Raw genomic sequence first — 27,812 nt, forward strand, 5'->3', positions numbered from 1 at the left:
TTAAAAATCAGCAGAATCTACGAATGGCGAGAGAAAGAATAAAAAAACATAAAGAAGTCAAAAAATAGAAGAAAAACAAAAAGTAAACAAATGAAAGTAAAATAAAGTAAACCGAGAAGCAAAAGCCAAAGAAACAAGAAGCCACAAAGTGTTGATGTTGCTGTAGCCATTATTGACGCATAAGAGGTTTTATTTCGCCGCGCTGAGACTGTAAAGTGTTTATTTTGCTGTGCAAAAATGCCTTCGAGAAAAAATTTTGTGGCACACTTATAAACAACAAGCTTTTGTTTGCTGGAAATTTTAAATATAAAAAAAATTTGTTTTTAGTTAGCGTTACCATCTATTTAAAAATAAACTTTATTTTTCAATTGGTCATTATTTTTGTTTGTATTCTCGGCTGTTGTTGCTTGCCTCACTCCTCTCAACTGATGCTTCACCTTTTGCTGTCGCTATTTTAGTAAAATATTTTCTTATAACTTGTTGTTGTTGCCATTTATTTTCACACCTTTGCCATCCGCTACAAATTGAATTGCAACAACTTTGCGCGTTTACTTGAGATGCAGCGCAGAATAGGCTGGCAAGTGGTAGGAAGGCAGAATCGAATGCGAAATGGCATGCGAAGTGTAAATTGGTGCATGTTGCGTAATAATTGGCGCATGCACGATGGGTGCATGCAATAGTGGTGCCGATTGGAGGACAGTTGGTGCCACCAGATGGGTTGTTGAATGCGTCAGCAATGGTGCATGATAGCCCAGACCCAAGGCAAGACCACGCTTCTCCTTTGCCGAAGATTCCTCAGCGGGCGCAGCCATGACCACGCTGGCGGCGAAGAGTACGATGAGCTGCGTGGTAGAGAAAGAGAATATTAGTAATTTTTGTTTAATTTCAAATTTCTAAGAAATCTTTAAGGTTACCAAAGATCAAGGGTGCAGATAATATTTAAAAAAATCAGTTCAATAGACATTCAAATTAATTCTTTTTGTAATACCAAAAATCTTAATTAAAAATTGTTTTAAAATTTTTTCAAAAATACTGAATTGAATTAAAAATAATTTTTTTACCCCGAAAATGAGTTTAAATTTCAGATTTTTTAAATTAATTATTTTATTAATTTTTATTTAAATTTAACAATTTAATTTAATTAACTTAAATTAAAAATCAAAAATTGAGTAATTTCTAAATTTTTTATATTCATTATAAAAATAATTAAAAATTTAATTAATTAATTCAAAAAATTTAAAATTAATTCCATTTTTGTGGTTAAAATTTATTTAGAATTATTTAATTCTTGATTTTAAATTTTAATAAATTAAAATCAATTTAATTATTTTAATTAAATTTTTAAATTTAAATATTAATTATTATAAAAAATAATTTTAAAAATCTTAAAAATAATCCCAATTTTGGGGTTAAAATTTTTTTAGTTTAATTTTTTAAATTAATTATAATAATTAAAAATTTAATTAATTAATTTAAAAAATTTTAAAATTAATTCCATTTTTGGGGTTAAAATTTATTTAAAATTATTTAATTTTTGATTTTAAATTTTAATAAATAAAAATTAATTTAATTAATTAAATGAAATTTTTGAATTTAAATATTAATTGTTATAAAAAAAAATAAAAAAAATCTTACAAAATAATCCCCTTTTGGTGTTAAACATTTTTTTACTTAAATTTTTTAAATTAATTATAATAGGTAATATTTAAATCTAAAAATTTAATTTAATTAACCAAAATTAATTTAATTAATCAAAACCAGAAATCAAAAGTTAAATAATTTTCAAATTTTTTATATCAATTAAAATTTTAATTAATTAATGTAAAAATTTAAAATTACTTAATTAATAAATTTTGAAATTTTCTATTTTTTAGTATGTCTATAAAAAGAACTGTACGTATGAATTCGGAAATTATTTCATAAACACCTTTTGTACTGGCAAATTTTGAAAATTTTCTGTTTTCTGTTCCTAAAAAGATGGCAATCCTAGCAAAAAAAAATTTAAAGATTACGTGAAGATGATACTGACGTTTTTTATATTTTGCTTAGTTTTAATTTTTTCGGGCGGGTGGCAATTCTATGCCTTTTTAATCCATTTCTCAGACGGAAACTGATTTTGGTTGCAAAATAAAGTACAGGAAAATAAACATCTCTTATGTTAGAAAATGTTTTTTTTGCTTAAGTCGTTTTTCGGAGGTTTCTCCTTTTAGTTCAACTTACATATGTATATGAACTCTTTTTAACTAAGAAAAATTCATACCGGATTTTCAAAGGCCTAGAAATCTAAATAGGCTATTGTGTCCTTGTGTAATTAGGCTATAACCGCGTAAGTGGTGTCTACGCCAATAAAGAAGAAGAAGAAATCTCCATTTGACAATTTTTTTGCTGCCTTTTATAAACATAAGCCGATTATTGGCGAAATTCCAATAATATCGTACCAGATATTTTAATATGATTAAAAACAAAAACTCCTTGAAAAAAGGCGATTTTTTTATTAATTTTGGATACTACGCCAAAGGTTAATAGAAAATTAAAAAAAAGTATTAAATTTCTGGCAAAAAAGTATTGGAAAACATTCCTGTTAAATTCTCTTGCTATAATAAAAACACTGCAATTTAATTTTTTTTTACCAACATTAACATTACTTTTATTTATAAAAGCGTAAAAAGCTTCAACACCTGCTGGTTAACAAATTTTCGCATTTCAAGGGCGCTCAATTCAAAATTTTTTGCGACTTCACTTCAATTTAATTGACACGAACACGAATTTGATTCGGTCAACTTTTTTTGTTTTTTACCAAATGTTTTTAATTAAAAAGTCCTTTTTCTGACAGCGAATTTCACAAAAGGATAATACGCGCACAGACTTACAGCAATTTTCATGTTGCAAAAATCTCCGATTGAAAGGCGAAGTGATTGAAGCTTCAAACTTCTGCTGTGTTTAGTGACAAAGTTAATACTATAGACTGCTTGACGCAGAACTACAATATTTATAGTAAATTGCGTTGAGTTGCGACTATTGAAATCGACGCAGCAAAGCATGTGGTCAACGTGTGTGCCGTTTGTGGCAAGGTAAAAAAGTGAGAAAAAAATTTGTCTAAGAAATGTAAGAAAATAAATTGGTGAATTAAAAATAAGAAATAAAAAAACACTAGTGTTACACATTTAAATTAATATAAATAATTGATTGCAATAAATGACTAAAATTTATTAAATGTTTTTAGAAATTATTTGATATCTGCCACATTGCGAGACTCTCATATATGTATGTGTAACTACGTCCACTCATGCTTAGGTGGGTTTACCGTGATGAAAATGAATTTTCTAATATAATGAAAGATAAATAAATTGATTTTCGGGTTCTTTTGCACATTACTAACTAGAAACATTTGTACGAAATTATCATAGAAATTACATAAAATTAACATAGAATACTATATAGTATATTCCACCAGTGTCAGGTTAGTTAAATAAGACGCTTTTGAAAAGTATAAAACTAGATAATCAGTGAGAGATTCTTCTGAAGTTACTGTAATTAGCTGAATTATGTTTTTGTAATTTTATAATCCCGAATAACGCAATTATAACCATCGATTCCGACAGATTATCGAATCATCTAGATTAACTTATTGGGTCTATAACTAACTTCTAGCAATTTACGGATTATATCTCGAAAGAACCACGCGAGCTTGGCCGAAATGAATTAATTCAATTCTGATGTAAACTTTAGGGCAAAGACTGGACGATAAGGCTATACAGCCGGTGTTTTCCGTATAGTTTTTGTCCGGTCTTACAACATGAGACCGAACGTTATCGTAATGGAAAGTTATTATCTCGTGTCTGGTCACAGATTCTGACCGCTTTACGACAGTTTCTCAGTTTGGTGAACTGTTGTTGCCAGCGTTTTCTATTAATGCTTTCAGCTTGTTTTAGAATCTCATAATAAAGAACGCAGTTTTGATACCACCAAATACAGAGCATTACGTAGGCATCATGCATATTCGGCTTTGCCTTTGATTTGACCTGGTTTCACTTCTGATTTTTTGCATTTAGAGTTTTCATAATGGATCCATTTTCATCCGCAGTCACAATCTGATGCAAAACCGACTTATTTTTGACTTATTTTTGCAGTGTTCAAAATTTTTGACTTGCAAAATCTGTTCTCAACGTCTAAATGGCTTCAATTCATATGGTACTCAATTACTTTGCTTTCGTTTGTATGCAGCGGTTTTTAAATGTTTTGAAATTACTGCTTGAGTGGCTCCCAAGATTACGTAACCTCTTCTTGAGTCTGGGAATAATATGCTTCCAATTCCTCATCAGCAAACTTTTTTGGCTGCCCAGTACGTTCTTCGTATTCCAAGCCAAAATCACCATTTTTGATTCGTGCCACTCTCAGCTACAGCTTGTTTACAAATAAAATTCCACCCAAATACGATGACCTTCGGCTGAGGTTTTATTCATATTAAAGTAATAAAGCCTACGTCCTCGCAAAAACATTTTTCTAGGCACAAAGTTCGACATATTTGAGAGAAAACAAAATTCAAAAATTGTTTACTAGAATTTTCCACATAAATTTTGAGGTTATGTGAAAAAGATGTCAACACAAAAGTTATAGATCTTCTTATTTTCTCTAACTATGCCATATAACATTTTTCTATAAGACTAATAGTTTTGCCGAAAATAGATATAAACTATTTTTAACCCTTAAAAATTCAACCACGCCTCTACTGCCTCTTCCCGAACACAGGCCGCCTGTAAATTTAATCCATTTCTGTCATTTTATGTTTCGTTTCCAAAGGGTTTCAACCAATATTCTCTAAACTGCAAATGACAAAAGAGCAAAATATTTTCTGTAAGCTAATTTTAGTAAACCAACATAGTCGTAAAAAACGAAACACTAAGTTTAACTGCCTCTTGATCAAGTACTCATTCTAATGGAGTCAATTAAGCACTAAATCTAGACTTAACAATTGTTCTCCATATGCATTAGTATTGACAATTTAATAATTGACGAAATTAAGTATAAGGAATTGCTTAAACTTGACTCATTATTGAGCTTATGTTAGTTCAGAAATTAAAATGTACGATTTGTTAATTATACTGAATGAAACCCAATAAATTTAGCGTTAATTATAACTCAATTTATGAACTATTAAAGTTCCCTTAACAAACACACTAATCTAACAAATTTATTTAATATACATAGTAAATGGAATTCAATTAAAGACTGAATTGACTTAATTAAGCCCATAACTGGATTTAGTGATAGCTGAGATAATGCCAGTTAATAAATTGGAATATATAATTAAGCAATTATTTTAGTTGGGACTAAATTGAAGTCTTAATTGGTTTAAAAAAATATATAAAAGTAGCCTTTTATAATAATACAAAGAGTTTCAGCTGTGTCATCTCACTATGTCTAGTTGCAAGTGATGTCAAAATTTCCTATTTGCCACGAGGCCAAAGTAAAATACAGTCGGGCCTCGATTATCCGTGATCCGGTTAACTGGTAACCCCGATTAACCGTGATAGCCAAAGATCAGTCTATTTTTTTTTGTTTGCAGTGTTTCCAAATTGTTTGCTTCGATTAACCGTGATTACCTCTATTATCCGTAATGGCAGAATTTTTTTTTAGAATTTTTGTTTTTATTAAGTACAGAAGCGACTAGGAAGCCCCATGTTTTCAGTTGAAAATTTAATGTATACGTACTTATTTAATTTAAAAATGTACATAACATAAACTTCTTCAATTGGTTCTTTTTTTAATGCAAATATGTTTGTCCACCAATGTTCACTTGTTAAATAATAAAAATATTTAAAAAAAAACTATAATCAAAATTGTTATTTGAATAACCGTGAAAATCGATTATTCGTAACGCTTCTGGTCCCGACCATAACGGATAATCGAGGTCCGACTCTATAACACAAAAAAACATTTCAAACATTCATCGAGTTGCAAATTTTTGTAAATAAAATCGTGCCACAATTTTCGAAACCCAATAAATGAGAAAATAACGAAAATATTCGCGTTAGACTCACCCTAGTAAATTTACATACAGACATGTATCAAAAGTACAAAACCGACCAAATGTAGCGCTTAAGCGGATGTTTCTGCTCACCGAAGCAAGCGGCAGAGACCGAATAGCGGGTATACATATGAATGTATCTATGTAGTATTATGCAACTGACTGATAGTTCGACAAATGACAATTAGTTAACTAGGCGTATATTGCAAACAAATATAGAGCAGTCACGCTGTATGTCATGCTGACCGCTCTCCTTGCCACGCACCTGATGAAAATAGATTTGTATAAAAAAGCTTTACGCACACCAAATATGATCCGACTAGTCTAGTATATATATAAAGGGTGTTCCATTTCGAGGTTTCCTACCTTTTTAAAGAAAAAACACAAAAACTTCAAATTTAACGGGAATGTTTGTTATCATTCGAAATAACATTCCTTCGCATTTATTTTTTTGGAGAGTATCCCTTTCAAATGTTGGCCGCAGCTACGTCTCAGATGGTCCATCCGTTGAGTAAAATTTTCGATGACTAGTTCGAGCATTTCGACTGGCAACTGGCGAATGACAGGCGTGATGTTTTACTCCATTCATTTATGAAAGGCCATAATCGAAGCGGGATTGTCCGCATAGACTTTTGATCTTACAAACCAGGTGTGATATCACACGATCTTAGTGAAATTATCTGCTCTATCAATAAATACATTGATTGATATGATCTGTGGAAAGTGCTCCGATCACACCAAATATCGCCGAGATCACGAGCTTAAATTTCAGGCATCAGTAATGGTTAACATGACTCGATAACGGTCGCCATTGACGGTTACAGGGTTTGTCCGTTAAGTAATAGGTTTGATTTTCTTCCGGCCCGACTGTACTTCGGAGCGTGGGCGCACCAACTGGATTCGGAAGAGGACGTTCCTAGGTAACGAACGAGCGGCTGGTCAGTTGTCTCCACGAAACTCTGTAAATCTGCCACAGACACGTTTGATATCAAGCAGGCTTACCCAGATGTTGCTTTAGCAAGAAGTGCTGTGTTTCAGTGGCACCAGGCCTTTTTGGAGTCCCGGGAAGAGGTCGCTGATGAAGACCTTGCTGGGAGACCTGCGATTGTGTGCGCAAAGTTTTGATCTCAGATCGTCGACCAAGCATTCGTTTAATTACCCATATGTTAAATTTATCAAAATTTTGTTTCCTTACCTGAAAAGGCCGATGAAAGGGAAGCATTTGAGGCGACAGAAGGGATCCAAGCAGCATGCACCTCGGCTCTCAAGGCACTTCCGGAGAATGACTTCCCTTACGCCTTCAATGCTTGGAAATCGCGCTGGCAGCGCTGCATCGCAAGGAACTTATTTTGAAAGTTTTTAAAGAACTGTAACGGTTGGTTTTCGAACAAACCCTGTACGTGCTTACCGGCATAATTTTCGAAAAAGTGGACGGATGATTCCACAAGCCCACAAACCATACCTAAGTCTTGTTTTTCTGGCTGAAAAGGCAGCTCTTGAATCTCGTCAGGTTGCTCTTCATTCCAAATGCGGCATTTTTGTTTGACTACATACACATTGAGTAGGAAATGGACCTCATCGCTGAACAAAATTTGGCTCGAAAACGCCGGAGCCCATAGAGCGAGGCAATGTCACTTGGAAAGGTCGAGCGGCTTTAGTTCTTACGCAAACTGCATTTCGTACATTTTCAATGTAAGGCCTCGACGTAAAATGCGCCATGTCGTCCCATACGATCCGAGTTGCTGCTAACGACTCGACTCGACGACGAATCGACTCTCCACGGTCTTCGTGTGCACTCTCAGCTACGGTTAAACAAGTTCTTTACAGAACGTGAATTTTCGTAATAAAGTTAAACGATTTGAAAACGTTTCCCTCATAAGTCTTTCCATGATGAAATGCCAAATAATACTGAACAAAAATAAGATGACAGCTTGACACGACTCACGCATGAGCTGTCCAAAAAAGGCTATTGAAAAAGTGTCTCTATTTGGATCACCCGTTATATATATAATTCTAGTAGTGCGCCACTTAAACCACTCACCATTCATTCATTCATTCATTTATGCATTTGTTTACCATTTAACTCGTTATGGCCAGCATCACGTGAGTTTAACTCACAAGTCTTTTATTGCAAAAACTTGAAACTGGTTTAATAGTTTCATTTTTGTGCGTGTCATATTTGAGTATTTCAACGCCAGTCTTGTTACTTTTGTCAATCAACGAGTGTCTTGTCATTCTCTTAACTCTCTTAATTTATTCACATATTCACACAGGCATACAAATCCATTTATTTATTTATATATTTATGCTATGCAATTTTTTGAATTTAACGCTTGGCGGTAAACTGGAATGCTTTTTCGCCACAAATTGTGTGTCAATTAAAAAAGCGAGAATTTAAGTGGTTAATTTGGCAATTAACATCTAATTAGCTCAGAAAATATTTTCCTATCAATAAACTGTACATTTTGTAATATGCAAATTTATTTATAGTTTATTTTGATACACAAATAAAAGTCTCATGGCTAGTACTAAATCAAGGGTACCTAATCATAATCAAGGTGAAGTCTAAGTGATGTCTAGGTGATAACAGAACATGAACTATGTAAATTAACACTAATGGGCGATAAGGATTTTTTGTAAAAATGAACGAGTACAGCTTAGTTTTATATTTTTTAATGTGACTTACAGAATTGTAGGTATTTTAGTAGTATACATTTTTGTAGAATCCCAACTCGTTATTAATATAAGTTGTCATTCGGTTTTTTCAAGTTTTTCGTATTTTGTGTCAGTGACTGCATTCGTAATATGAACTAATTTCATGGATTTCATGGGGTTTTAGACAGATGGTCCATATCCATTCCACTATTTTAGAAAATAATTTTTAGAAAAAAGTTTATTTTCCCAACTCAGGGATACAATCTTTTCAATACCTTTTGTCTTTTGCTACTAAATAGGCCCCAGCCTAATTTTATTTCTAGTGAGTATTCTTGTAAGTTCTGCAAATGAAAAAAATGGATGCCTAATTCTTATCATTTTTTCTTTCACATTAAACCTGAAGCTCTGCTTCACATTCAAATAAGAATATTTGTGTGCGATTACGAATTTCAAAGACTCCAAAAATGCTACGTAATAATCGCCTTTTCAATTTTTTCTTTTTCAAGATAGTCAATGAAAATTATTTCACCCCAAAATACAGAATAACTTGTGCATTGTGCATTTCTACGCTTTATATGCGGCTAATCAAGTGGAATACACTCGAATGACTATAGATTGGACTCCAACATGGTATGGTCGGATCTCGTTTTATTCTTTGACTCACATCGAAGACAATGTTCGGCATAACGGTTGTTGAACTGGTCTAGACACAGCTCAGGACCACGACTTCTTTGTTATTTTTGGTTGATTGTGACCTCGACAATTGTACTCAATTATATCCAAATATTCGAGAACACGTTTCCATAATAGCTTTAGAGCGTCAGCTTTATAGAACAAATTCATTCTGCGGGCATCTAAAATCATTTTGTGGATTATAACTGCATTTATTCAGCTCGGTTTTCACAACGCTGTATACGTAACTCAAAAATTGCTTAAGCTATCTGAAGAAAATTTGGTAATAATGCTGCATTGTCTTACTTAAATGACTTTCTTTTAGCTAAAAGACTAAAGCAGTAGAAAGAAAATGGAATCAAGCTTAGATAACTATCCTCTTTATCCTAAGAAAGCTATCCTCTCTTATAATAATGACTTTTTCCTCCGCTGGTATTCTCTATCCGATTTATATCTATATGGCAGAAATTTGCTGAAATGTTCGTCAGTATAAAGTTGAGATATTCTAACAAAACTGGATCAGAATATTTCCAAGTACCATCGGATGAAATTTATCTCCAGCTGACCAAAAACAAACCTTAATACATGGTATGATGAATACATGGTTTGAATGAATAAAAAGTAAAAAAATAAAAAGGGTTAGAGATGGACAATGGGCATGGCACCGCCCACATTTCAGTGAAAATCAATATCTCAGAATCTACTCGACCGATATCAGCCAAATTGGTACATAATGTTATCTTGACATTCCTATGTTCCAGTACGAAAATAAACGAAATCGTACTATAATCACGCCTACTTCCTATATAACACAACACAATTTTAAATTCTTTCTGTTTTTTTCGCATTCCAGTAAACAAATCAAATACCAATGCATGTATCGTACCAATTGCGAACTTTTTATCGAAAATATCGATCAGTCTGTGAGATATACTTGTATTACAGAACTCGTAGAGAATCCGTCTCTAAAAATATTATGAAGAATGCGTTGGATCGGAACCATAATTTCTTTAGCCCCCATATACCTAATAGAAAGATTTCGAACTTGAAAAGTTGACTTATATCGCATATATCGGCAAATTTTAAAGACAATTTAATTAAATTGAGGAAGCATATTTTAATGCACAATTTGCAACTCTTTTGATAAAATAAAAGATATGGTCGGATGAAAGAATGCCCGATCTAAATGTGCTCTGCCCAATCCACAAACTCTGAGCCAACTACCAAGTTATAAGCCTCTTTAAAGTCGCATGTCAGGTCTTATCGAGCATAGTGTTTAAAAGACTGAAGCTCACCGTCAACAAACGGATTGGACCTTATCAGTGTCGCTTTAGGCCTGGAAAATCAACAACTGGCCAGATATTCACGGATCGACACACTCCATTTCATCCTCGATTTCAAAGCTATTTTGACAGAACGAAAAGGAACTGCCTCTATGTCGCTATGTCTGAACTCGATATCCCCGCAAAACTACAAGTAATACGGCTATGTAAACTGACGATGAGCATTATCAGAACCTCCGTCAGGATCGGGAAGGACCTCTCCGAGTCGTTCGATACCAAGTGATGTTCCACACAAGGTGACTCCTTTGCAAATTGGCAGCGGCGAATACCGCAGTCGATAGAACGATGAGATTTACGAGATATTCGGCGACATTGACATAGTTCAGCGCATCAAGAGACAGTGCCTGCGCTGGCTAGATCATGTTGTCCAAATGGAAAGAACACTCAGGCTTTGAATTTCTCGATTCAGTACCTGTCGGTGGAAGCAAGGGAAGAGAAATACCACCACTCCGTTGTCAGGTGGAGAAGGATCTAACTACACTTGGTATTTTGAACTGGTGCTAAATAGCAAAAACAACAAACGACTGGCGCATTGTTAACTTGGCTATAACCGCTTAAGCATTGATTACGCTAGTAAAGAAGAAGAAGAAGGTTATAAAAAATAAGAACCGACTCAAAACAATATGGCCTGTTACACATCGTTCACTCTTCTATAGGCAAGAGGTTAACAAACATATAATTGCAAATTGAGGCATCCAATTAAGCACGTTTGTGGCGAAACCTTTCGAAATTGCAAAATTAATACATATGTACACACATTTACATGTACATACATACATACAGAAGCGAAATGTTATGATATTATCTGCTCGTGCACAAATTAAATGCAATTTATGTCACTGCCAACTGCCGCCAATTGCAGCAAACGCGCCAAAACTGCTATAAATATCGGTGTATCCTCACATTGCCTGTTGACTTTATACACACAGACACTTATATGGCATACATATTTATGTAGATATATAACATTTATTTTAAAGTACACGTAGGCTTATCAGGGCCTGCGATCTCACTGTAATTACCATCGTAGCATTCGCTACAAATCCAGAGTTATTGCAGAGATTTTATTGCCAATACGTGCGTAGCTGACGCTTTTGGGCGCATACAAATACGCTTACAATCACACATAGAGCTAACCACCAGCTAATGGTGAGTAATGTGCCCGAGGAACAGCGTTAAAATTCGCATAAATCTCTGCAAACAGCTGATTTCCTTGCCCGCTCCTACAATGAGCACACGAGGCCACCGCTTTTGATGAATGTGTTATTAAAACATATTTTGTAATTTTCAAATAATGCTATATATCCAACATAGCTAGAAAAGACAATAACAATAAAGAATTTTGCAAGTGGGTGTTAAAAGCTCCGTAATTAATAATATCACGTATACGCCTAGGGCCACGCGGCGCATTAAATCACCAATGTCGGAAGCAATAAACAAAATTACAATGCAGGAACTGAGTGACGACCACACACGTACACATATATTGATATTATACAGGCATTTTTAATGACTGCCACACATTTATTGCTTATAGATTGTAAAAATGCCTCACGTCTGCACTGAAATTGTCTTACTTTATGTGCAATTTAATACTTATTATATATATATATATATATATAATACACAAAAGCATGTATTTTTCTCCTTGCACCACTGGCAGCACCACTTCCACAAGCATAAAGCCATTAAAAATGCTCATTACCTAGACCCATAACTCAAGTGCTTGCAGGCATCGGCGCAGCTATTGATCCAGTGGCTGTGCAAGTTGATTAATTAAGTAGTGTGTAAACATATAAAAAAAACGCAATTAAAAACTTTATCTGACCACGTCAATAAGTGGCACGCTTTACATTCAATAAGTCTGCCGCAACTCGTATTAATCATGTGTGAAAAGAGACTTGGTCTCCGGAAAATAGGCACGCATTTACACACTGAAATCTGATGGCTGCCTATAAGCCCACGTTCATTGAAAAGTGCGTATGAAGTGTTCTCCAACGCAGTGAGAGTAGCACGCAGGGAATATTGGCTTGCTGGTCTCGCTTAATTGACTACAGCTTTATAGTTTGTGGCTGAAAAGTATATGGATTACATCCAATACCTACAAACATGATTTCACTTATTTATATTTATTTCGTTTTCCGTTAAAATTGCAGTAAAAAGATAAAGCTTTATTTTTTTGTAAATGATACAAAATAAATGAGCTTATTGAAAACATTATTTTTAATTACAATATATACATATGCAAGTTTCTAAAAAAGAAGTAAAAATATGGGCACCCTTTCCTCTACTTTCATTGGTCTATAAAATTTATAAGTAGAAATATGAATTGTTTTGTGAAGTTTTTGTATTTTTTATATAAAGCTATTCACTTTTTATCCCTTTCTAATCTTAAAGAAAAAAACCTCAAATTTAATGGGGAATGTTTATTATCGTTCGAAAGAGCATTCTTTGGCATTTATTTTGTGAAGATTATCTCAATCAAATGTTGGCCGCGGTTACATCTCAGGTGGGCCATCCGTTGAGCCCAATTTTCGATTCCCACAGGAAAGATCTTAACAGTATGATATGATACGATCTTAATGGCCAATCGACCAGGTCAAAACGTGAAATTATCTGCTCACCGAAGTGTTCTCTAAATAAATCCATTGATGGAGGCGATGTGTCGGAACTGGCGCCGTCTTGTTGAAACCCAGTTACTGCGAATGACGCCGAATCGACTCTCCACAGTCTTGGTGTACACTACGGCTGCTATATTTTCTCCACTGTGCGCTGAATGTGGTCTAATTGGTCGAAAATTATCCAATAATGAATTCTGGGTCTCCAGATGGGTGATGGTGTTGCAAATAGTACGCAATAGTATCGATTATGTTGACCATAGGTTGAGCTAAGCACGCGAAACACATTCTTTAGAGAACGTGAATTTTCGTTATAAAGTTGAGTTTCGATGATAAAATTCCAAACAATACTGAACAAAAATAAGATCTCAGCATGACACGACTCACTTGTGATCTGTCAAAAAAAGGCTATAGAAAACTATTCAAACAAACAAGCAATGAAATCTTGCCTCTTCATAACATTAATATGGATTATTAAGAAGGTGATATAGGACTATGAAATTTATTCATATTTTGTGAAACTAATCGATGAAATGTAGGTTTTGAGCCTGTCACAAATTTATTGAGGCAATAGTCGCCTCGATTCTAGTCAAATTGCACATTCTGTAGAAGGTATGTCAACCAAGATCATTCAACCTTAGTCTAGTGAGAGCTGGACAGTGGAGGCAAAAGTGTTGCCACCTGCCTTTCCGCCATACAACTTTGTCAGTTTGCATACTCGAAAATATTTAACCTCACCACTTGAGTACCAATAGGACTGTGTCTAGTTACAATTCTTATCCTTGCGGCGAGATGAGCCTTGCTAAGGGCAAATAATTCAATAGATCACTTACGATCCACGCTGGGTCAGATGTATTTCGCACCCGCTTATGTGCTTCTAGCTGACCAACGCTTGCTAAGCTCGCTCGAAGTCCACACATCTAGATGAGAATGCACTCATCGACTTTACAGTTTCGCCTGTTCAACTGTGACCAGTTGCCCAAAGAAATACAAGTATATTATGAAAGTACGACATCTACCAATGGGGATGACGAAATTTTGACACCTCGTGGCGGCGTGTTTTTAATAGATTTGTGTAAAATCATCTTCTTAAAGGTGGTCAATTTTTCGCTTAATAGCTTCGTCAACAAAAAAAATTTTCGCTATTGGGGTGAGTCAAAACCTCGTGTCGTTCAAGAAACACAATTGCAGTCCCAAAAGTTGACCGTTTGGTGCTAATTGTGGTATGGCGGTATTACTGGGTCTTATGTATTTCGAAAAGAGGCAAGAAATGATGCTTTATGATACGATGTTGCCGTTTTTTTCCCCGGAATTTGATGGAAATCGACCCCGACTCGTTAATTTCGAGAAATAACCCAGTCAAATGGCCGCTAAGATCATGCGATTTAACGGCTCTAGATTATCTGGGGAACGCTCACTGAAAGAAGCTATATATACTATTGTGTTTGTTTTTTTTTTGAACTATTAATTTTTTCAATCCCGTCACGAAATTTCCTTGGAAATACCCTAAAAAAAATTCCCTGAAAATTTTAGCCCTTAATATTAACATTAAGAACTGGACCAAGGCCTGTAAAAATTTTCCATAGAAAATACACTAAAATCGTGAGTTTTTATCTTTAAATTCCTACAGATCAGAGGTGTTTTATGGCATCGCTTTGACGTTAGACGCATATTTCTCAGAATTGTTCACTCTACAAAAGTGCCCAGTGCAACCAAGACGTAACTCACACCGGCGAGGTAGTACGGGGCTCTAAACTCGATTTTTCCAAGAATTTCGCATTTTTTTGTATTTATCTCGTAAATGACAGGAGCTATAGAAAAAATGTGCATGACAAATTTGTAGGAAACTTTATTTGCTACAAATAAGGTCCGAAGGTCAAAATCGCTACCATTAATACTTCTCAAGATATTCGGCTTTTTAAGTAATGCTGTATGGAATTTCCATAGATTTTTTATTATATACCATCTACTTACTGAAGACATACTTACTTATAACTTATAATTTTGAATTAATTCGAATTAAATTTTTTAAAAACAAGTCCATAATATTTTATAAATATTTAACCAGCAATTAAAATCTTCAAGCTGGCTGCAGACACAAAAGTCTACATACCAATTATTAGTGGACAATGTTATTGCTGGCAATTTTTAAAAATTCCAGAAGTGAACCCCACCTTTATACCAGTACACCTGTCTATTGGTCAAGCAAACTTGAAAACATTTTTCCAATAAATTGCGCAAATACGCATACATTTTTGCAACGCCACCGATAATGATCAAAACAAATTTTTCGCAGTTTAAGCAATCGAATTGTGCAAATCTTGAAAAATGTGAGCAAAATAAAACGATTAGTGCAGAGATAAGAAAACAAGCAAGAAAAAAAAAATCGAAAACAAGTAATCCATTCGAATATGACAAATATATGTAATGCTGTGGCAAAGTATACCGCTCCATCACTCTTCGCCTCACACGCACATTACGTCCTCTGGCCACGGCTATTGGCAATCACAACTTAGCGACGTTGAGCAGAGTTGCATACGCGTAAATATTTATTTTCATATGCACATTCTGCAGCTCTTTTACAGTCGGATTTCGCAATGCATCCGCGCCAGATCGCTCTTTAATGCTTGCGTGCTCTGTGTTGCAAGGATAACGATGGCCACTTGATTGCCATTATAGACTGCGGCAATTCATGCGTCACCCGGCAATTATCTCTGATGATGTTTTATGCATCTGCATTTTGTAAATTGCAATTTGTAAAATAAATGAAAATAGGTGAGGTCGACGAAATTGTGTAAAATAATTGCATGCGCGACAGAAGTGCATTTTCTTTGGCTATAGTATTATTCTCGTTGAATTTAACAAAGACAGAGAATTATTAATTGGGCATATTTCGCAATAAATTCTCTTGGCCGTTAAAAATATATTTCATTCATTATTTCAATTATCAATTTCTGGAATTATTATGGCTAGCTTGTGATCACTGAAGTTCGACATATACGTGGGCTGCCTTTTATGTTTCGGGATTATTGAAAATCGTTTTATTATTTTACAATTAAGATTTGCACATACATTGTGACAAAAAAGTACCCGGAAATTGTTATTAAATTCCCTGGTAAAGGATATTTAAAAAAAAATTATGCCAAGTTGGTAGGACCGTCCTTAATTACTATGCCAATGAGCGCAATCTGTGAACCAGTTTGTTTACAGCAGCTGCTTAAGTCGGTACACCTCAGTAGTGCGTTGCGATTTTTACAATGGATTAAAATATCAAAGAAAGAATTTGTCTCGAATTGTCTAACCAGATTTCGTGTGCGGAATCATTGCGAATGTTGGAAAAGGCTTACGGTGATTCAGTTTTATCCAAAACACAAGCCTACGAGTGGTACAAAGCCTTCAAAGGCGGTCGAGAGATCGTTGAAGACATGCCTCTTTCCGAACGTCCTTCGACCTTTTCAACTGATGAAAATATTAAAAAAGTGAAGTGTATGGTACAAGAAAGCGACATCTCTCTCGTGCGCGTTCAAATGATTTTGGTGAATATTTTGGATATGAAACGCGTTCATGCTGGAGTCGCCTCGATAAAGCTGAATTTTTTTTACAAAGAGTACCGTAAATAGGTCTCCTTAGGCATGCTCGATCGTGCGATTTCCGATCCCACATTCATGAAGAGCATTATCATTGCCGATGAGACATTGGTTTATGAGTTTGACATGCAAACCAGTCAACAATCACCGGAATGGAACTTGTGGATCATTCGATCGAAGAGATAAAACAAAATTTGCTGAAGGAGCTGAAGGTCATCCCAAAAAGATCTTATGAAAAATATTTCGAGAACTGGATAAATAGTTGGCAGAAGTGTATTATATCTAGTGGATAATACTTAATTTGATATTCTGCGTTTTATTTCAAATTTCCTGTTACTTTTTATTGTTATAATGTTACTTTTGCATGTGTCTGAACCAATTCTCGAGCATATTTGGCTCTCTTCAAATGTCACCAACCGTCTAATAGACGTGTTTCAAAGCACCACTATCGTACTTTTTAAACGTTTTACTCGACCAATCTACACGAACCTTTTTTTGTGCGATAGACAAATTGCGTAGGATCCAACGTGAAATTCTTTTTTAAAGTCAAATGTCCATGCAATATGTTTTCAATATCGCTCAAGATGGATTTCATGAAGGTTGTTCAAAATCAGTTGTTATTCCGGAAATCGTCGATTCTCATAAGATTAACTTGCCCCCTTGGCCACCGACTCATCGCAATTCGAACGCGACCGGTTTTCCTTGAGGTTGTCGTAAGGAACTCACTTTTTTATTATCTTGGACATCATAATTACCAAAATGGAATCAACGAAACCAAAATTACGTGTAATTTTATACTTTATACATACATATTATAGTACATCAGAACCATAAGACTTATTCAGATTTTCAGCCCTCTGGCTTGCGATTTCGCCTTTATAGAAAGAAAACTGCAAAATATGGCTTATATGTATTTTCTCTTTACAATACCGAACCAAACATTCTCAAAACTGTTTCTTATCTTCTAATATCATATGCTGTAACCCGAACGCACTTAAAGGTACAACGCGATATGCAGATTATTAAAGCCATCTATTAGAAAAATAATTGATTTCCTATTTTTAGATCTTATTCGTTATAAAGTTTTGAAAGCGGTGAAACCCCCATCAAATATTTGTTTATAAAGCAATTTATTGCTTCGATCTCATATTACGATAAATCTGTTATTTAAATCTATTTCATTCATACAGTATCATATATTCCGCTATCTATTTTCATTTCGATGATATATAGCCAGAGTCTGAAATGCTTAAGAAAATTTAAACTTCAGCGTGAAATTAACTTTAAAGAGCAAAGTACAAGAAAAGTCTTCAAAGTTGCCTTCTTAAACACACAAAATTAGTGGTACAGGGTTTCCAAAAAGAGTAATATGATTTCTTTGCAAAAAATAACATACACAAATTGTTAAGGAAATTCAAATATTTTTTAACTAATGTGAAGTACAATCGAAACAATTAAGTTCTGAATATAACATTATTCAACCACGTCTTCTTTTGCAAGAATGAATTAATTAACCCAATTTTCGAGCACTTTTTCCAATAAATCAAGTCGTATGTCATGAATAGCACGTTCAATATTGACTTCTAAAGCTTGAAGAGAGTCTGGTTTATTGCTAAAGACCAATGACTTCAAATAACCACTCAAGAAGTAGTCTAATAGTGTTAAATCACTACTTCTTGGAGGCCATATAATGTCACAATTTCTTGAAATAATCGAATCTCCAAACCGCACGTGCTGTCTGCCACGTAGCTTCGTCTTGTTGAAACTAGATGTTCTCAGGATCAAATTCTTCCAATTGTGCCCATAAAAAGTTGGTTATCATTGATTTATACCGCTCTCCATTGACAGTCACCAGTTTCATTTCGAAAAAAATGCGGGCCCACGAATCCACCAGAGCAAAAACCGCACCAAACTGTCAATTTAAGTAAATATAATGGCGAAAGCGCAAGAAAAGTTGCAATTGGAAAAACGCTTATTTAGATAAAAAAATTTATTTCTTTGTAAACATTGTTCCTGTAGATTTTTCCATGCCGTTGGGAGTTCTTATAATATTTGTGCTATGTTCATTTGTTTGTTGCTGTTTTAGTGGTTTAGGAGATATGTACATTAAGGGGTTATATATAGTTTGAAGGTCGAAAAAAGGCATTTTTCAAGAATTTTTTCTAAGCAAACTATTTGGTTTATTGATTTGAAACTTGGCAGGTATATTATGACAACCTTAAACTATATTCACATATTTTTTATTGCCAAAAATAATTATCGAGAACGTTGATATTGCCAATTTTGCAGAGGTCCGCAAAAAAAAGCCTCTTGCGGTGAGCACGATATCTGTGGACTGGATCATCTGAAATGCAAAAACCAAATAAATTTCATTAATATAATAAATAATCTGTGATTGATCGCAGGAATTAGCAAAAAAAATGGTTTGACAAAATGGCGGCTACTCAACGCAAAGGTTCGATTTTCAACCAAAATTCGGGTATTCAATTGTTTATAAAAATAAGAAATTTTCATCGGATGGCGAAATCCTTCGATTAATTACTAAAAAATATAGTTAAGAAGCTTTTGTAAAAATTTCAGACCGATCATCGGTTCAGTCGTTTCTGAGAAATCTTGCTCACCGACTTTGAAAACACCGTTTCGAGAAAAACGAGTTTAAAGTTTTGAAAGCACTTTACATGTAGTCGGCGCGCCTTCACTAATGTGTCTATAACTTCGAAAATATTCGTCGGATCGACTTGAAATTTTGTGTGTGTATACTCAGATATACATACATATGTACATATATGAAGAAAACGCAAACAAAATCGATTTTTTGAAAATCCTAACTGTATGTAACCCCTTAAACTTATTAGAGGGCGGAGCCACACCCACTTTTTCGAAATTTTCTGCCCACAGGTGTACCTTGCCACTGCGATCTTCTTTACTGGCACTTTATAGGTTTTCGGTTAATGGCGTTTGTGGGCGTGAGACTATCTTATGCTTTATTCTGAAATTTATTTGTAAATATTTCACAGTAATCTTATCGGGTAAAATCTTAAGTCGTTTTAAAATAAAGCAGGAAACAAGCGGCTAGTTAAGCTTTACGTTTGGAGTATTTTAAGTTTTTAAAGATGAAATAAACCTTGGCGGAATATGTCGGCATTGGACTTTGATGGAAAATTTTTCAATTGCACGACTAAAAGAATGAGAGTCAAATTCAACAATGGACAAAAATAAAAATAAAACTTCTAACCACATCAAATGGATTCCAATGGGGTAATGGCCAGTCCCAACTCCCTTATATAATGAGCAAATTATTTTTGTTGACTATTCATTTTCCAAAAATAAATCGAAAAGTTCAAAGGAACCCCTACTCTTCTTATTATCGACATAAATTTATTTATGTATATTTGCTGGCTGCATGAGCGAGACATTGGCTGTTAATTGTCACTTCTCTTTAATAAAAAGCGTCACACTTCAACCGCCGATGTCAAACATATAAACGTGTTTATCAACATTTTGTTATTTGTCGAACTCGTTCGATAAAGTATCACTTACCTAGTTAGCATGACAATTAAGTAGATTGATGTTTTAATTTGGGCCGTCAATTGTTCGAACGGCGCAAAAGTATGAGAAGCTACCGAATGTCTGTCTGTGGCAAGCAGTCAATCAACTAAAGGCTGTATGCCGACCTGTCTGCACTTGGCTGTCACCGTTAAACAGTAGCGCATTTCTATGTATATAAATTCATCGGAAACGCTCACCGGAGCTGCTTAATTGCGCAAATAACTTTAATCGATTTTGCAATCACGCCAAATGTGTGTTCATAGTGCCGCAATAATGTCGTACGGTAGACCACCTCTATTTCGCACCACCGGCTGTTGATCCCCGCCTGTGGCTGACCAGTTGTAACCACTTTGTTTGGGTTGCTCTTGGCTGGAATATTGCGTCGCCTTCCTTGCTGCACATTGGCCCACTCGGTGCGACGTTATTCCGGCCGTCGGCATGACTTGTAATTTATTGCCTCCGAATGTAATTTGTGTGAACGATTGGGGCGCCACAACCCAACGGATGTGTTTATGCACATAAATTATTATGTTTATATACCATTTTCAATACTGCCGACGGCAATTAAAACTCTATATGGCATATGGATATTATATGGAGTGTGTATGTTTGTAAAGTTTGTAATTCGCGCGATTTTGTCGCTGGGTAGTGAAGCCAGTTATTAATTTGTTCACTTGTTTTACCTGACAACATAGTGGGCAGGTCAATTACACGTAATTCAATAGTGATTGCAATTAATTAATTATCTGTTTACGGCTAAGTGTGAAAAGTCGAATGCAACTATGTTCACGAGTCAGTTGTAAAATGTGTTCAGTTATTGATGGGATTCCCAGTATTTTGACATAATAGAGCATGAAGAGAACAATAAGTATTTTACAAAGCAAAATGCAAGGCATTTTGGAAATTGAAAGACTTACAATATTGGATTTTCCATCTCAGAAACGCACTCGTTTCTATTGTCGGCAAAAGCGAAACAGCTTTTAAATAGAAATGTTGACCGAAAACGATAATTTCATATTGTTAGTGGTAGTTGTGTCAACCACTATGTCAGATCCGTATAGTACATTCATCATAGCAAAGCAGAGATGGTTCCAAACTAATTTTGTTCTTGTTGACAGCGATTATCCATATGACACTAAATTTAAACAAATTAAACAAATAAGCAAACAAAAATCTATTCAAAGAAGAATCTAGATAATTTATGATGTCTGGCAAGTGGCGGCGTCTTGTTAAAACCAAATGTCGCCGAGATCACAAGCTTCAATTTCAGGCATCAAATAATCGGTTATCATGGCATGACGGTTACGTTCCTACCGGCATCATTTTTGAAGAAATATGGACCGATGGTTCCACTGACCGCAATAGATATCGCTTGGGAAGGTCGATCGGCTTTAGTTCTTGTACAAGCTATATTTTGTACGCTTTCAATTTAAGATCTCGACGTAAAATGCGCCAAGTGGTTCCATACGTCAGTCCAAGTTGCTGCGAACGGCGCCAAATCGACTCTCCAAGGTCTTCGTGTACACTCTCAGCTACGGCTGCTATATTTTCTTCACTGCCTGCTGGACCTGGTCTATTCGGTCGAATATTATCCTATATGATGGGTGTTGTGAATAGTATGCTCAGTAAGCCGATTATGTTGACTAATAATACTATGGTACAATACTAAACAAAAATAGCTTGACACGACTCACGATCTGTCGAAAAAAGTACATCTAGTTGGATCACCCATTAATATCGTAGTTAGGAGTGCTGTTTCTTTACAGTTTCCATGCTACCTTCTAGGTCGCAGCTGCAGTAAATATTGTTATAAAGCAGACAAATTTTTGGCACATGCTTTCCAAAAGACTTTTTACCTTTTAAGACTTAGACTTTGGACTGTTTAATAAATCCTTGGTTCTAGTTTTGTAATACTTGGTCCACACCTTCTTCGCTATTTTGCAGCTTATTATTGATTTCTATCTGTTCTGAGCAATTTGTAAAAAATGTATATAAAACTCTCTTTTGATCGTCCTCAGCGAGTGTGGTGTTAACTTCGCCTCGAATTTGTCTAAAGAGACTCCAAGCCTTTTCAACTTCTATGACTTTTGCTTGCCGAAAATTTTCCTGTGACCAAGAGCACAAATTATGGACAATTGAAGTTGACCTGCCAATGAGCTTACACCCTTCCTGCAATTGTAGATTTCGCTGGAATTGATTTTAGACGACGACAAGGCTAGCAATGCCGTCTGGCTATCTGTATTTACAAAAATAGTTGTAGCTTCTGTATCCTCTTTTTCTTGCTGAATCCTCCCATATTTTTCAATAGAACACTACACATCTTTTTTATGAGTTTTGTAGACGTATAGAGAGATGTCAAAATCATTGAAGTGTACCTCCGCATCTACTTCGCTTTCAAAAATAGAGGTAGTATCCTAGTCTCTTACTAAACCTCATCCCTATTTCCGTTTAAAGGATGTCACATAAAATATTGTTGTTTTAATGTGGGCCACAAAACCAGTGCTCCATAAGTCAAAATTGGCCTAAAGACGACCGTGTATATCCACAGCTTATAATATATTATATATACTTGCATAAATGAAAATTCGACTAAAAATCAGGGTGAGATTTTAATGTTGATTGTGGCTAAGTCGTGGTTCGAGAAGTCAAAAGATTCTCATATTTTGGCCATTTAACACGGAATCATACCACCGTATCATTTGAAAGCAAAACTGTGGAATTATTTCAGAATTGTGTAAGTGAACTCGAATTAATGGGGATAATTTGTGTAATTTCCCCCATCTTAGAGAAAGGTCGATATAGATATTTTGCAATACATTTTCAATTGTAAAATAAAGTTAAACAAAATATTAAAAGTAAGTCCATTAAATCGACTTAGACTGTTTCAATTAGTTAGAAAAACTGGAAAACAGCACAACGATTCATAAAAAGTATTTTTTTCTTTTTGAAATTGTGTGTTTTTATTTTTTCTATACTATTTAATAATACTCAGTCAACTCCTTTGGTTGTCTTTGAGCGTTATTTCAAATTTTATCTCATCAAAGTGATTTTAAGGTATATGTTTGCATAGCCGCTTAAAGCTTAAATCAAATTTCCAAAGTCTAATATGAAAAGGATTACTTTCTTTCTGCTAATGGAAGTTGATTTAATAAATGTAAAAAGGGATTTAAAGCAGTTTAAATAAAAATACAGCAGCATGTTTTAAACTTTTCAAGAAATTTAAACAATAATATGTATAGTTTTATACATGAGTTTTAGCAGCTTATCAACACTTAATCGTGTTTAAGTAGCATTCATCAGAAATTTGTAAAGACGCTTATATTTTCAGCAATAAATGACATTTTGTTAGCAATTTGGTTATTTAAGATAATATATTTCTATTCTATAATATATAGTATTTGCAATTTTTAATTCCTCAACAGTTTGTAAGGGAAAGGGTACAGAATTTGCCAGCGTGACGTGCTGAGACGATTTAGCTATGTCCGTCAGTTTGTCTGTCTGTATATACTGACGTTGTTTTCATGTAACACGCTATTTAAGGCTTTTCTTCAATCGTCATCTGTTGAATTCATTTCGAAAATTGCTTTTAATTAATTTGATTATTCAACTTATTTATTGGTTTTTACTAATAAAGTGCAAGTAATAAATAAATATCCCCAGTATTTATGTCATAAACTAATTAATAAGTGAATAACAGCGTGACATTCTCAAATATTGTGCAGTCAGAAATAATTTTCAACGGGTTGAAAAATTAATATAGCTTCTGGTTTCAATGAGATTCAGTAAATAATAAAACCTGGCAGAGGCGGTCGATCTCGCCACACATAAAAATATAAAAACAAATGGTTTTTTCGGCAAAACCAATTTATTTTATTCAAAATAGTCTACTTCTGCTTCAATACAGCTTTTTGCACGGTCCAAAAGCGTGTCGAACGAGTGTTTTAGCTCGTTGGCCGGTATGGCCGCCAGTACGCCGGTGCAAACCTTTTGAATGGCCACTACGTCTGCATAACGCTTCCCTTTCATGAGCAAATGCATTTTTCCGAAAAGGAAGAAGTCGCACGGTGCCATACCAGGTGAATACGGGGAGTGGTTATTGGTTAAAATGTGATTTTTGGTCAAAAAATCGTCCTTCGAATGTTGGATTCTGAGCAATTTTTGGCCGTCATTTAAGTTTTGCGGAACAAACCGTGCACACACCTCCCGTAAGCCCAAATGTTTGGTCAAAATGCGATAAATCGATGTTTTGGAGATATTTAATTCCATTTCCATAAATTTCAATGATGATTTCGGATTTCGGCTGATTTTTGATGAATTTTAAAACAAAATTTAATGTTGGCACCGTTTTGCACCGATAACACAAACATACTGACACTTAAAACGCAATAACTTCACTTCCAATCGATGAAATGTCATGAAATTCTCACTGGATAGCAGATTCTAACGCACCAGTCGTCGTGTAGATGGCGCCACCAGAGGGCGCTAGATTCAAAAATTCCTGTTTACTTTGGAACTCACCATGTATATACTACTAAGAGCAAAAATAGTAAGACTTTGTTCGTAATTTTAAAATTCTTAATTTATTCTTCAAAATCGATGAGGAAGAAGTCCCGCTATTCCAATCCACGACACAGTTGTTGAAGTCAATTTTCGGAATAGACTTCAATGCGCGTAGCGATTCACGTTTAATGCCTTCAATTGACTTAAAACGGTTTCCCCGGAGCAGTCGTTTGAGTTTGCAGTACGCGAAGATGCATTGTCGTGGTGCAAAAACCAAGAATTGTCGACCCATAAGTCCGATCTCTTTTTACAAATAGCTTCGCACAAACGACGCAAAAAATCAAATAGTTCCTTGTTGACAGTTTGACCGGTCGAAAGGAATTCGGAGTGCACCACATCTCGATTGTCGAAGAAATCTGTGAACATAACCTTGATTTTTCACCTGTTTTCACATGTTTTTTTCGGCTTGAGTTCACTTTTGCCACGATATTCGGCCGACTAATCATTTGTTTCCGGGTCGTAAGCATATATTAGTCGGAAAGCATTGTTTCACAGAGTTAACGCGACGCTGTTTTTCGAAAAAATCTAGTTATTTTGGAACCAATCATGCTTTCAGTTTTCTTAGGCCCAAATGATCTTTCAAAATGGTTTTCACTGAACCTTACGATATTCTAACGATGGCAGTAAGATCTCTGCCTTGAGAATCATAATTCTCAAGCACCAATTTCTTTATTTTATAGACGTGTGTTGATCATCAGTTGATGTTGATGGCCGACCAGGACGTGGTTCGTCATCAACGCATTCTGAACCCTCTTTGAATAATTATCACCAAAAATTTGATTCGGCGGTAGGTCATTGAATGCATGCTTTCATCCCCGAAGATCATCACCACTTCAGTAGAGGACGGCTGTTCTAGGACCATTTGAGATTTCATATAATTTTATTTAAAATAAAAAATTGATAGATCATATTTTAGGCTAACACACTAGATATGCACCTCAAAGTAAACATTTTTCCAGATCAACGCTTAGTATACTGCTAGGTAATGTCCACAATTGATTAAAACTTATATCAATTCTTCCGCTGCTCTTAAAATTTTTTTATAAAGTTTTTTTTTGAAATTTGACATAATTGAAAAAAAAAAAATTTATTCCTGAAAATTTTGTTTCGTAACCTTTAATATTGAACCACTTTTAGTCACCAACACGACACTGTGCGGTCCACAAATGACCCTCGCAAGTCATAAGCAAATGAATTGCCACTTATTGGGTTGAGTGAATGTTGACACATTTGTATTCAAATTTTTAACATTTTTACTTGTCTGCATTGTGACATTGGCAAATCGAAATGCTTAAAATATGAATGCAATGCTTACGCGATTTGCCATTCAAAAACGCTGATATCACACAATTGGACCAATTGTGATACATTGAGAACACATAGCTGTCATAAGCTTGCCACAAATGGATTTGCATGCGTTTCGTACGCTTAATGAGAGCCGAGAAACCGAGCGGGCGAAATATGAAAAGTTGCAGAAATATGCAAAACGCGTCAAAAGTGACACACCAGCGAGCGACGCTGAAAAGCCACCACCTAGTCAATTAACAAAACATTTTTGACACTTCTGTCACGGTGCGTGCATGTTTGCATTTATGTCTTTGTGGCAACAAATTGCTGCTAATAAAAACGGTAATATTTTTTCGATTAACAAGGCTGATAAGTGTTTATTTCGGTGCAAAGTCGCTGCAGGCGACTTTGAAATTGGAAAAATTAAGTGGAAATTTTAATAAAAATTTAATTCAGAAAAAACAGAGAAAAATATAATAAATTAAACAAAAAATATTTTAGTCAATATATCGTCACTTACACTGCAAAATAACCTAACATCACTTTTCATAAGTTTACAGGCGAAGAAAATTAATACTGAAACAAAATTTGAGTTTTGGTTATATATTGGTTAGCATACACTCATACATACACGTTATAAAATGGTTATATATTGGTTATCCTACTAAAATTTGAGTTTTGGCTATAATTGGTTATATATTGGTTATCATATACTCACATACACGTTATAAAATGGTTATATATTGGTTATCATACCAAAATTTTAGTTTTGGTTATAATATGGTTATATATTGGTTAGCATACACTCACATATATGTTATAAAATTGGTTATATATTGGTTATTATATCTGACAACGATTTTAATTTTTTTTTTTGATGATACGTGGTTTTGCATTTTCGGTGACGATATGTAGTTTTGCATCTTGTCGTGTCTGTTCAGCACACAAGCCCACAGCTGTCAACACACCTGCGCACTGACAGCCATTTAAATGCAATAAGCTTTTTTACAGAGAAACACACTATCCAAAAACAAGCTATGGCAGCAGCAACACCTCCATTCACAGCAATTCGACATTGATCGATCATGGCTGTCTGTTTCCAAAATATTTGCATCCATTTGAATATTTTTGCAAAAAAAAAACACTTTTTTTCATATCTATTATGTAGTTCAACATCAACGAGGGGCATCTTTCAACATCGAATGCAGCAATTGCTTGTTTTTGTTGTTCTACTGTGTTGCCCGTAATCTCAGTACAAAAACTGAACATGAGAAAATATTTTTACTTATTTTTTTTGCCACATTTGTGCAGCAAAAGTTGTTGCAATCAATTTTACTCATTCGTGTGCACGCAACACAAAATTGATAGCGATAACATCGCTCGAGGACTGTCTGGTACACCAATAGAAGATATATTCATACATATATCATAAATATATAATATATGTATATATTAAAGAGCGAATGACTAGATTTGCTTATGAAAACGAATATAGCAACAAAAAGAAGAAGAG

General features: G+C 34.7%; 2 protein-coding genes across 2 annotated transcripts in view; one reads left to right on the plus strand and one right to left on the minus strand.

Moving 5' to 3' along the window:
- The window catches only part of LOC126757356 (G-protein coupled receptor dmsr-1), a 255,974-nt gene that overhangs the window by 185,273 nt on the left and 42,889 nt on the right, over positions 1-27,812 (plus strand). The gene's annotated exons all lie outside the window — the stretch shown is intronic.
- On the minus strand, positions 323-2,928 carry LOC126757372 (uncharacterized). Its single transcript, XM_050471226.1, has 2 exons — positions 2,871-2,928; positions 323-842 (listed from the first exon to the last, which is right to left on the minus strand). The coding sequence occupies exons 1-2, from the start codon at positions 2,880-2,882 to the stop codon at positions 549-551; spliced, it is 306 nt and encodes a 101-aa protein (XP_050327183.1). The 5' UTR covers positions 2,883-2,928; the 3' UTR covers positions 323-548.

The sequence above is a fragment of the Bactrocera neohumeralis genome, chromosome 4 (assembly GCF_024586455.1).
Source record: "Bactrocera neohumeralis isolate Rockhampton chromosome 4, APGP_CSIRO_Bneo_wtdbg2-racon-allhic-juicebox.fasta_v2, whole genome shotgun sequence".
NCBI classification, from domain to species: Eukaryota; Metazoa; Arthropoda; class Insecta; order Diptera; family Tephritidae; genus Bactrocera; species Bactrocera neohumeralis.